This window comes from Trematomus bernacchii, unplaced genomic scaffold (genome assembly GCF_902827165.1).
Source record: "Trematomus bernacchii unplaced genomic scaffold, fTreBer1.1, whole genome shotgun sequence".
Lineage (NCBI taxonomy): Eukaryota > Metazoa > Chordata > Actinopteri > Perciformes > Nototheniidae > Trematomus > Trematomus bernacchii.
The window spans coordinates 7,131,549-7,144,243 of NW_022987313.1; the positions used below are offsets into that span (position 1 = coordinate 7,131,549).

Below are 12,695 nucleotides of genomic sequence, written 5' to 3' on the forward strand. Positions count from 1 at the left end.
CCCCTCATTTATAAACAGTGCAGCACAGTATGAACGCATTTATCACTTCTATATTTTAAACTGTCCTGCAACATTTTGCATGGCGACAAAACGCAAAGTAGAGGTGATTGTTCCCGCAGAGGAGAGCGACCAGCTCCTAATTCGTCCACTGTGAGTTCATATAGGTTCATTTTTTTTTAAATCAATAAAGGTGTTGTACGCCTGCCTCTTTATTTAACCAGTATGACATGAAATAAATATTATGTTAGTTTAACCTCTATTTTATTGTATGTAACTACAGGGGTGCTGGTCAGGAGGTTGGGAGATCATGCATCATTCTGGAGTTCAAAGGAAGGAAAATGATGGTAAATATTATATTGTGAGTGAATAGGTTAGAGACACATCTTTATTATAGAGCTGGAATATAGGATGTGCAATTATATGTTCTTACTTTGTGCAGACTGACTCACTGTTGTTATTATTGTATATGTTTTAATTATTGTATTGTTGCTTTATTGAGTCCTGTGTTAGTTGTGTGCCGATGATTCATGGAAAGCAGTGTTGACACCATAGACTGTATATATAAAGGTTGACACATTGTCCTTGGTGAAATAAATACAGTAATATTTGTGAGGGCAACCAGAGAGAAGTTAGACTTGTACTTAGCTTTGTAACCAAGTCATAGTGACCAAAACATACTAAGGCACACTGATTTATAAAAAATAATGAGATCTTCAATACCAAATTATTTGTAATGTTAGCAAACGATTGCGTGACACAAGTACCTTTGTGGTTATTATAGTTTATAGACTAGAGAAGTACAATTCTAACCTGTCTTCTTTTTTGGTATCTTGATATGTCCTAGGATCTAAAGAAATGTTCTCTCTGTAGACACTAATATTTGTGTTTTGCAGCTGGACTGTGGTATCCACCCTGGCTTGGAGGGAATGGATGCTCTCCCGTACATAGACTTGATCGACCCGGCTGAGATAGACCTGCTGCTCATCAGCCAGTGAGTCTTCCCTTCTCTCTTTTGTGTGTTAAATGTATATTTTCAACCTTAAATGCTTATTTCCTTACTGTGGCATCTCCTGCTTGTGTCATTTTGATTTTATTCTAAAACAATGTCATTTTGATGTATGTATCCTCCCACCAGTTTCCACTTGGATCACTGTGGAGCTCTGCCCTGGTTCCTCCAGAAGACCAGCTTTAAAGGCAGGACCTTCATGACCCACGCCACTAAGGCTGGCTACTGTCGGACTACGTCAAAGTCAGGTAGAAGCAACAGCAATTGTCGATATGGAACATATTTACAAATTATTTATATGTATAACCATTAAGTTATTTGTTTTCTTTGCAGCAACATTTCTGCAGATGACATGCTGTACACTGAGACTGACCTGGAGGAGAGCATGGATAAGATTGAGACCATCAACTTCCACGAGGTGAAGGAGGTGGCTGGAATAAAGTTCTGGTGCCACCACGCTGGCCATGTGCTGGGAGCCGCCATGTTCATGATCGAAATAGCCGGAGTCAAGGTAACTACTTCTGTTTTGCTTTAAACAGAGTTCTGTTCATTTATACAAAATAGGTTCACTTCACAAATTATTTGTGTGTTTTTTCCTACAAAAGCTGCTGTACACAGGAGACTTCTCCCGACAGGAAGACAGGCATCTGATGGCAGCGGAGATCCCCAGTGTCAAACCGGACATCCTAATCATAGTATGCAGCGTAATAATTCACATTGAACACAATTTTAATGGATGTTTAGCTGATCAAATCTTGGAAAGTGCATCCATGTTGTTCTTTCTGCAGGAGTCAACCTATGGCACGCACATCCATGAGAAGAGGGAGGAGCGCGAGGCTCGGTTCTGTAACACAGTCCGTGACATTGTCAACAGAGAAGGCCGCTGTTTAATCCCTGCGTTCGCTTTGGGCCGGGCCCAGGAGCTGCTGCTCATCCTGGGTGAGAAGTCAAGAGGGACTCCCTGATCTAAATTGTGCCTCCAAATTCAAACAACATAGTTAACCTCTCTGCTAGGGCGGATTGTTAATACTTGGGATAAATAAACAGATAAGATTTCCTATTATTTCTGTAATAAAATAAACTTGCTTGTTGAATTTCAAAAATGATTTAAGGAAATTATTTCCAACATTCTTTTATGGACACAAAATTACTTTTAAGGTGTAGTATCCTTCTCATAAAACATATTTTTTGATATATCAACCGTTTTTCGAGATGTGTTTATTGCAGAAGGTGACATACCGTACTCTAAACTGTCATGAAAGACCCTTTATCCTGATTTGCTTAATATTTCCATTGTATTACACTTTATTTTCTTCTGTTGCATCTCAATTTGTAAGATTGTGTCTCATGTTCTCCTGTAGATGAGTACAGAACCACCTACCACGCTCCATGACATCCCCATCTACTACGCTTCATCCCTGGCCAAGAAGTGCATGGCCGTGTACCAGACGTACGTCAACGCAATGAACGACAAGATCCGCAAGGCCATCAATATCAACAACCCTTTTGTCTTCAAGCACATCAGCAACCTCAAGGTAGAGAGCCAAACAGATACAGGCTGTTTTATCTTTGGGCTGCTGCTGAATATCTGTAAACGTGGTGTCTGTGTTTTTCCAGAGCATGGATCACTTCGATGACATCGGCCCCAGCGTGGTGATGGCGTCTCCGGGTATGATGCAGAGCGGGCTCTCCAGAGAGCTGTTTGAGAGCTGGTGCACTGACGAGAGGAACGGAGTCATCATCGCTGGATACTGTGTAGAGGGCACACTGGCCAAGGTCAGGCAGATCTGTCATAATAATATTAATAAACCTTATTTTTAGAGCCCCTTTCATACAAGAAATGCAGCACGAAGTGATTTAAAATAAGGGTTGTAGACTTGGAATTAACATAAAAACATGAATTAATAGTAATCATAATTTAAGAAAAGGGAAAATTCTTTAAAATTAAGAAACCATAGTGGCTGCATGCATTATAGACAGGTATAACTAGTTTATTGGGTGAAAGCGACATCATTTATATACATTTTTATTCAAATGAACTCAAATCAGATGTGCTTGTTGAAATAATGATTGTATAATTGCAGCTGCTAACTGTGGTGTGTTTTGTGCTCTCTGCAGCACATCATGTCTGAGCCCGAGGAGATCACCACCATGTCGGGGCAGAAGCTGCAGCTGAAGATGTCGGTGGACTACATCTCTTTCTCCGCCCACACTGACTACCAGCAGACCAGCGAGTTCATCAGGGCCCTCAAACCACCACATGTGGTAGGAGGAGCTCAAATAAACTAGCTAATTTACCAATATCTTCCTGAGTCGGTTTTTAAATGTGTTATAAAGAAAGGACCTAAGATAAGTCAATGTCAGATTCGGGATGTGTTCTTAAATTGCAGACAGTTGCAAAAGTGTGCTTTGAGTGTATGTAGATTAGAAATAAGAAACAGTGGTCAAAGCCAGGATGTTTGTGAAAACTCCTAAGTGGGTTTCAGAAATACTTTTCTTCTTAGGAACGGTGAGTGCTGAATGAGGCACATTGATTTGTGTTCCAATTCTCTCTTTTGTCTGTACCCTTGAGTTGTATCAGTTGTAATGAAAATCCTTACCCTCTGTCTACATCTTATCGACAGATCCTGGTCCACAGGGAGCAGAATGAGATGGCCCGTCTGAAGGCTGCCCTGATCAGGGAGTGCGAGGACAACGACCAGGTTCACATCGAAGTCCACAACCCTCGAAACACAGAAGCTGTCACCCTCAACTTCAGAGGAGAGAAGCTGGCCAAGGTCAATACACCTTTCACTTTTTCTCTATCCCTGAGACTGTTTAATTGGAGATTTCCTGTTCTAAAGTCACTCTGGACTTCTTTTGGCTTAGAAGTGTTTAATACTTGTGTTACATTGCTTGTCCTTCAGGTGATGGGCTCCCTGGCTGATGAAAAGTGTGTTCAAGGCCAGAGAGTGTCGGGCATACTGGTGAAAAAGAACTTCAACTACCACATCCTCAATCCCTCAGACCTCTCCAGTAAGTATTTTAGTACAAACTGTCCCCCATGCAGGATGCAGCGTCTGTGCGTTGGTAGTCAGCCCCAGGAGAATCACTTCATTGGCTACGATACATTTGAGAATCTCAGTCAGAGAGGGTAAAAGAAATGTGTTGACTTATGGGACAACAAAAATTAAAAATAGGTACTTTGTGCTATAATGGGCCTTTTAAAATGCATGTGTGATATTTATTTTTTATATTTGCAACTCATATTATCCAAGAATAACATTTGAGACATTTAATCTAAGTACTATTGATCATTTTCTTTCCATTTTCTTTGGCCCCTAAGGCTTTTTGTGTTTCTGCCATCTCTCTACTCAGTTGTGCAAACCGCTGCCCTTTTTGTTAAGATAAGATGGAACTTTATTTATCCCTGTGGGGAAATTCAGGCGACTATAGCAGCAACAGGGTCAGAGTGAAAAACAGGATTCACACAAGGTAAACAATAAAGATAAAATAGAATAAAAATGTTGATAATAATACAAAAATAAAGTGATAAAGTAACTGTTGAAACAAGACTGTAAACAATACTGGACGAAGAAGCAAGGCATCATGTAGTGATCCGATGTGTTTGTTTTGCAGCATACACAGAGCTGGCCATGAGCACAGTGAAACAGACCCAGGCCATCCCCTTCACTGGACCCTACTCACTGCTCGTTTGCCATCTGAGGAACCTCACTGGTAAGTCTGCCATATTTGCGTGTGTACAAACTTTCTCCCAAATAATTATTGTTTCTGATCCATTCATGCTGTGCTTCACAGTTTTCTGAGTTTACACCATACTGACTAGCCTCTTGTCTCAGGTGAAGTGGAAGAGCTTGATGGAACGGAGAAGCACACTCTGAAGATTTTTTAAAATATCACTCTGATCCCACGAGGCCGGCATGGTGCTGCTGGAGGTGAGCGGTCAGGCCCTTAGCTGTGGTCCTGCTGAGCCCTACGCAGAAGAGCAAGACTTTACCCTCTTCAGTCTAATTTACCCAACAACCCTTTCTCTCTATCTCCTATTTCAGTGGCTAGCAAACCCTCTCAACGACATGTATGCTGACGCCGTCACCACTGTAGTGCTGGAAGTCCAGTCCAACCCCAAGGCTCAGAAAGGTTAGTCTGACATCCATCTGTTTATGTTGCTCATCTAGATCTTTAGTTTTAATAATTTATGGACTGTGGGAAGCATAGAATAAATTACTTTACTTTTATTCCAACCCATTTGCCCTATAATGAAGAAAAAATAAAGTAAGGGATGTTGGGGAATAATTTGCCCTGCATGTCCTCCTTCGCCCTCTGACGCAGCTGACCAACCTTGAGCAGCCGTTATCTCCCATAAGGAGGGGCTGCCCTAGCATATTGTTGATGTTGCCAGTTTATGACCGGGCAACTCTCTGTCAGAGATAGTTATTGTTGTGGGACACCTGGAACACATCCTTCTCGGGGTGTAGATGACCCCAAGCCATAAGCGACAACAAATGTGATTCAGTGTCCTCAGCTGTTTAGTCTATCTATTGAAGAATGTTGATTATTACACTCTGAACTAGTTAAAACCTCGAGCTACAGGAGGGTTCTTGAGAATTGATGGTGGCATCTCAACCGTGTGGTCAACCCGTGGCCCGTGACATGTCTTGTGAATTCTCCGGCCGAAGCTCCAAATAAACCGTCAGTGTTTGCCATCAAAGCTCCAGCTCTCCTCGTGTCTCTGAGTCCTGACTCCAATTGCTTCAGAAGTTTCCCCCACAAGGGATAGTTCAGGTTGCTTGAAGTGGGGTTGTATTAGGTATATAGTGATCGTATGACCTACAGTAGCGGTGGTTTGCATGCCCCCTCTTCGGAGCGACAGTCAGGTGTTACCACGTGAGAGCAAGCAATGTTTTGCTGTGGACAGAGGCAGCAGCTAATAGTATTTTAGCCAACTAAAAATGCTTTATCTTGAATATTTGTATCCCTTTATTGTGATCAAAATATTGTAAATATTGCGTAATTTACAATACTGGCAATTTTTAGGTAGGCTAAAATATATTCGTATGAATTATTATTTAATGATTCATGATCAACAGCGATGGAGACCCAGAGTGCCATACTGGACATGGAGGTCTTCCAGAACAGACTAGGAGTCATGTTGCAGTGAGTGCCGCTCAATTCATACTAACTTTGTTTATGACATTGTTACATTGAATACCTAAGTTGGATACGCTAACTTAGTATAAACACAACATATTGCTTCTCTCCTTATAAGGGATATGTTTGGATTAGATTGTGTAGATTTCAGTGATGGTAAAAACGTCTCGTTGACGGTAGATGGGAAGACGGTTCACATCTGCTTGGAAACGAGGGTGAGAAGCTTTAAGAATGACGCACCAAAACAATGTCTGTGCTGTACAATCGTTTTTATCTCTCTCACTGACTTCTTCTCCCCTAATCAGTCGGTGTGCTACGAGGATGAAAGCACCGAGGACGACTCCCTGAGAGAGATGGTGGAGCTGTCAGTGCAGCGGCTCTACGACGCCCTGAACCCAGTCATCTGAGGAGAGACGGACTGCAGGCGTGTTCAAATCCAGTCACCTTTAAAACTACTGAGGCACAGAGTTTCTGAAGCTAAGTCATCACGGATGTAAACATCAAGATACTTCCACAAGTTCAGCATTGAAAGCCGATTAGAAGCTTGTATTTGTTTGCTAAAAACTGGATGTGTTCAGAAGAATCATAGTGATAGCCCTACCCTGTAGTGTTTTAGTTCTTTTAATCCCAATTACATTTCACCAAACTAATCGGCACATTGCAGATCATTTAACAAAAAAATCTAAACTTTACTAGGCTAGATCGGCCTATCAAATCTTTGCGTAAGGCGCCGTGCTGGTGGCTGCCTGTTGCATGCAGCTCCCGGTGTTTTATTGTTCTTTGTCTTTTTGTTTACTTTTATTCTCTTAGTTGTACTTTTTTCTTTGGATATTTATTTTGTTTTGCAGCGAACTATGGCCACGTTTTACTTCGAACGTTTTCTGGTCATTCTTCTGCTACTTTTTTCACTTTTTGTGTCGGAGAGCCATGCTCAGAGGAGTGATGGCATTGTTTACACGCGTGAGCAGCTGATTGCGCTGTGCCGACCCGTGCTGCTGCCCGGAGCCAGGCATGACATCCCGGAGGAGCTTCGGAGGCTCAAGCGTGGCTGCAGAGCTGGGGCCAAGCTGAGGATGAAGAAGAAGATGAGGTACAAACCCTGTGTACCGGCCATCATAATGGGGAACGTGAGGTCTTTGGGGAATAAGATGGACGAGCTCCGCGTGCTGACGAAGACGCAGTGGGAATACCGTGAGTGTAGCATCATGTGTTTTACCGAGACTTGGTTGCACTCGCTCATCCCGGATAATAACACGGCTCTCCCCGGCTTCACGAGTGTTCGGGCGGACAGGGACGTTATTCTGAGCGGTAAAAAGAAAGGAGGAGGGATTGCACTGTATGTGAACGAACGATGGTGTAATCCTGGACATGTTACTGTGAAGGAGCGTTTCTGTAGCCCGGACATTGAACTGCTAGCTGTGGGATTACGTCCATTTTATCTACCTAGAGAACTTTATTCTGTCATCGTAGTTGCTGTCTATATTCCACCGAACGCGGACGCGGAGGTGGCTGGTGACGTCATTCACTCTTCTGTGGCCAAACTCCAAACTCTTCACCCAAATGCATTCATAACAATAACTGGGGATTTTAACCGTGCAAAACTGGACAAATCTCTGCCTACATTCACTCAGTATGTGAAATGCCCCACCAGGGGAAATAATACTCTGGATCTTTTATATGCTAATACCAAGAATGCATATTGTGCCACTGCCCTCCCCCCCCTGGGCAGATCTGACCACAACCTCGTCTTTTTGGCTCCTAAATATGTCCCACTGGTGCAGAGGCAGCCTGTATCCACCAGGACTGTGAGGAAATGGACTCCAGGGGCTAATGAGGCTCTACAGGACTGCTTCGAGACCACTGACTGGGACGTGCTTTGTGTGCCACATGGAGAGGACATCAATAATATGACTGACTGCATCACAGAATACATCAACTTCTGTGAACAAACAATATTACCGGCTAAAACTGTCAACTGTTTCCCCAATAATAAACCCTGGATTACTAGTGACCTGAAAACTCTTTTAAATAAGAAAAAGGAAGCTTATAAGTCTGGGGACAAATCAATGCTGAAGAGTGTCCAGCATCAACTGAGAGACAATTTGAGGAGGGGCAGAGATTCGTACAGGAAGAAGCTGGAGACTAAGCTCCAGCAGAACAATAGCAGGGATGTCTGGGCTGGGATGAAGGCTATCACTGGCTTCAAAGGGAGAGACAGACTGACTGTGGGCACCCTGGAGAGGGCCAACGAGCTGAACACCTTCTTCAATAGGTTTAGCTCTCCGCCCGCTGCTGTCTCCTCCACTTCCTCTTCTCACCTCACCTCCTCCTCTCAGCCTGGCGTCAACATCCCCCCTCTGCTCACCACCTACACTTCACACCTCTCCTCCACCACCCAGCCTGGCTTCTGCACCCCCCCCTCTGCTCACATTGCCGCTGACCCCCCCCCCCCCCTCTGCTCATCTTGCCTCAGACCCCCCCCCCTCTATCCCCCCCCTTCCATCAAGCCCCCCCCCCCGCTTCACTGTGAGCACAGGACAGGTCCAGAGTCTGATGGAAAAACTCCACCAAGGCAAGGCTGCTGGCCCTGATGGTATCAGCCCCAGGGTCCTGAGGACCTGTGCACGCCAGCTGGCTCCTGTTCTCCAGTATCTATTCAACCTGAGCCTGCACTTGGAGACCATCCCGGTGCTGTGGAAGACATCATGCGTTGTTCCGGTCCCTAAAAAGACAACTCCTTCTGGGCTCAATGACTATCGCCCTGTAGCACTCACATCTCATGTGATGAAGGTGCTTGAGAGACTGGTCTTGGCCCATCTCAGACCGCAGGTGAGATCATTCCTTGACCCTCTGCAATTTGCCTACCAGCCTCACCTGGGGGTGGACGATGCCATTATTTACCTGCTGCAGCGTGCTCACTCATACCTGAATGGATCGGGTTGCACTGTGAGAATCACCTTTTTTGATTTCTCCAGTGCATTCAACACGATCCAGCCTCGGCTACTGAGTGACAAGCTGCAGGCTATGAGGGTAAACTCGTCCACCATCTCCTGGATTACCAACTACCTCACGGACAGACCACAGTACGTCCGGCTGGGCAGTGTGCTGTCTGATGTGGTGGTTGGTAGTATTGGAGCCCCACAGGGGACTGTGCTGTCTCCTTTCCTGTTCACCTTATACACCTCTGACTTTCTATACAACTCAGAGTCATGCCACCTGCAGAAGTTTTCGGATGACTCTGCAGTGGTAGGGTGTATAAGGGATGGACGGGAGGAGGAGTACAGAGCGCTGGTGGGTGATTTTGTTGAGTGGACTGGAAGAAATCATCTGCTTTTGAATGTGGCCAAGACCAGAGAGATGGTCATTGATTTCAGGAGGAAGAGGACATCTCCTCCTCTGCCCCTGTGCATTCTGGGAGAGGATGTGGCAGTTGTGGAGGTCTACAAGTACCTGGGAGTGCACTTAGACAATGGGCTGAACTGGAGGATCAACACTGACGCTGTGTACAAGAAGGGGATGAGCAGACTCTATTTTCTGAGGAAGCTGAGATCCTTCAACGTATGCAGTAAGATGCTGGAGATCTTCTATCAGTCTGTTGTGGCTAGTGCACTCTTCTTTGCTGCGGTCTGCTGGGGGGGCAGCATCAGAGCCGGTGACACCAGCAGGATCAATAAACTGATCAGGAAAGCTGGGTCAGTCATCGGCATCAAGCTGGAACCCTTTGAAGCTGTGGTGGAGAGGAGGACACTGAACAGGCTGTTGTCCATCATGGATAACCCCACCCATCCTCTCCACCTGCAGCTGGACAGTCAGCGGAGCTCCTTCTCCTACAGACTGCTGCAGCTCCCCTGTCTCAAGGACAGATACTGGAAAACATTCCTGCCCACTGCAATAACTCTGTACAACAAATCACCTCTGGCTGGAAGAGAACTCTCTGCTCCATAGTTTCTCTAGAAATAAAACCACCTTGTACATTTTACTCACACATAATCTGTTTCATATTTAATACTCCATAATTCCATATATTTTGAATATATATATATTTGTATATTTGTATATATATATATATATATATATATAATATCTGTATGTATATTTTGTATTTTGACATGTATATTTTATATTTTATTTTATATTTTATTTTATTTTATTTCTATTCTTGTATATTTTGTTTTATTGTAAAATGCCTTTTATGCTGCTGTAACAAAAACAATTTCCCAATTTGGGATCAATAAAGTACGATCTATCTATCTATCTATCTATACACAAGTTTATTCTTGACCATGGAGCTACCATGTAAAAAAAGGGAATTGCATAAGCTGTGTTTTTTCATATATTTTAGTGTTGATTTTGTTATGCAAGCACTGATTATATTTAATAAGTTATCAGTATTCTTGTAGATGCACTGTAAGTTGTGTTTGGCCAGTTTGTTAGTAATGTGCACTGATATGACAATTTTGTCTACTTTTAACTGTGATGTGAACTGTGAATTTCTAAATGCACTAACTGTTTGTGTTCAATACATGATGTTTAAAACAGATGTAAACAAAGCTTTGCGTCTTGAATATTTGAGCAATGGGTTTGCTTTCATCCCCTTTCAGCTGCTTTGAGAGAGGTTTTATAGGCAAAGTTTATAAACACAGGCACTGCTCATAAACCATTTATTAGTTAAATATCTGTACAATATAACCATTCAGTTTATAATAAATATCATCTCAAGGCACCTTTTCATTGAGCATAAACATACAGTTCCTATTATGCCCCTGTTAAATGGTTTGATTCACACATCCCTTACTTTCTTACATTGCTTGAAATATTTCATAAATAGCAATACTTGAAACCATAATCAAAAGTAAAGAAATCTGCAAGACAGATGACTTTATAAAAGCCTAAAATGAACTGTAGCACTACCAGGTGCTGAACCAACCTGTGAATTGTGTACTATATTTAAAAGACACCATTTATGGCAGAGTAAGGAATTAAAAACTCATGAGTGGAGCTAAAAACCTCAATACCTGATCTTTGAGTACTGGATCAAGTGTTTCTGCATCAGTATTGTGAAACTCTTGTATTCTTATTAATGATTTGAATGCACTATTTATAATGTTATTTTGATTTACATGGCAGTTGGTGTTAAACACTGAACTAAACCTTCAAGTATTGACAAAGGCTACACCATGATAAAACTGTGAAAACTGTTCCCACAGACAGAAAGTATACAGTACTGTGCTGAACCGTTTGGTCTTTGTAGCTGTCAGTGTGATCGTAGTGTGATAATTGCACTGTGTCACATTGACTTAAAAATAAAGTTATGTTATCCATACTGCACAAAAGTTTCCTTCTCAAGCAGAGCGGTCAAACAGGGTTCAAACAAAGAGCTTTCAACAGCAGTCTTTTTGTTGTAGTATGAGAAGTGGTGATGATTGAAGTCCAACATCCTCCATGTGAGTGAACATCACGCCTTGTATACGCTGGCCAGTAAACCCACGCCTGTTATCAGCATCAACATAATTCCCACCTCGCTCACAGTGTTCATCTTCTTCTCTCGAAACGTCTCCTCCTGCTGCCTACGTCTCTCCTCTCTGCTGGCCGTGTTGTCCTTGTCTCTCTGGAGCTGCTCGCTGTAGTAGCTCTTGATAAACCTGTCGAAGTCAACGGCTGTTTCTCGCAGGCCCACCACAGACCGCCTACTCCCGGCGTGCTGTTTCTCGGAGCTCCCGGCGTCCTTGCCGGAGGGTCTGGTTGTTAAGAGGTCTGACGGACCCAGCAGACCCCGGTCGTACTTCTTCCTCAGAGCCTTGTTTCCCAGCACCGTGTAGGCCTCGCTTATCTCCGAGAAGCGGACGGTGGCGTGCTCACTGCCTGCGTTTCGGTCCGGGTGGTACAGAAAGGACTGCTTGTAGTAGGCTGTTTTTATCTGGGCATGGCTGGCGGTGGGTGACACCTCCATGATTTCATAGTATTCTGTTTTGGTTTTGTAAAGAGACTCGGATCTGGCCCCGTTGCCGCTGTAAGCTCTGATAAACACAACATGTGCAGGATGTCCTCCACACAAACCGAGGCTCTGGTGTAGATCAGCTGGTCTAAACGTGCAGGAAGTCCAACGTAATTTGGCGTAAATTCGATGTAGATCTATATTCTGAATTGGAGATGTATTATAAAGTAAATACTCTTCATTGAGGAGATATTGAGCGACATTCTCATTGTCAATATTACCAAACAGTGGTGTTACCCTTGTGTAACTGTCCTGAGAAACTCCCGCGGTCGCTCTGTCAGCTCCATAAAGTTCTCCATCTTGAAACGCACCACATCCAAACCCCGCAGAGACACACGGGGCTGTTATTGCACTTTCACGTAGCTTATTCTGACTTTCAAGCAGTTGTCGATTATAGGTTTTGAGTGCAAAGTTGTAGGCTCCCCTTCTAAAGCGAAGCCTGACCTCCGCCATGTTGGAAGGGGGCAAAGTAATAAGATGATTTCCGGTATTCCAATGCTGGCGGGTCTGCCCGCAGCGCCCCCATGTGGTGAAACATACATTTAA

General features: G+C 43.6%; 2 protein-coding genes across 2 annotated transcripts; one reads left to right on the forward strand and one right to left on the reverse strand.

Annotated features, from left to right (window-relative positions):
• Positions 1 to 23: 23 nt before the first annotated feature.
• On the forward strand, positions 24 to 6,859 carry LOC117481404 (cleavage and polyadenylation specificity factor subunit 3-like). The gene is given in 20 exon segments (XM_034129106.1): positions 24 to 150; positions 281 to 344; positions 894 to 991; positions 1,136 to 1,221; positions 1,224 to 1,254; positions 1,340 to 1,517; positions 1,612 to 1,701; positions 1,795 to 1,952; positions 2,373 to 2,541; positions 2,624 to 2,782; positions 3,125 to 3,271; positions 3,631 to 3,783; positions 3,913 to 4,021; positions 4,625 to 4,723; positions 4,846 to 4,913; positions 4,915 to 4,941; positions 5,056 to 5,143; positions 6,094 to 6,160; positions 6,273 to 6,369; positions 6,460 to 6,859. Coding segments are annotated over 20 exon segments (2,061 nt in total). The 5' UTR covers positions 24 to 79; the 3' UTR covers positions 6,562 to 6,859.
• Positions 6,860 to 10,798: 3,939 nt separating this feature from the next.
• LOC117481156 (dnaJ homolog subfamily C member 4) lies at positions 10,799 to 12,604 on the reverse strand. Its single transcript, XM_034128764.1, has one exon. It carries the CDS (start codon positions 12,600 to 12,602, stop codon positions 11,610 to 11,612), a length of 993 nt encoding a protein of 330 aa, XP_033984655.1. The 5' UTR covers positions 12,603 to 12,604; the 3' UTR covers positions 10,799 to 11,609.
• Between the last annotated feature and the right edge of the window lie 91 nt (positions 12,605 to 12,695).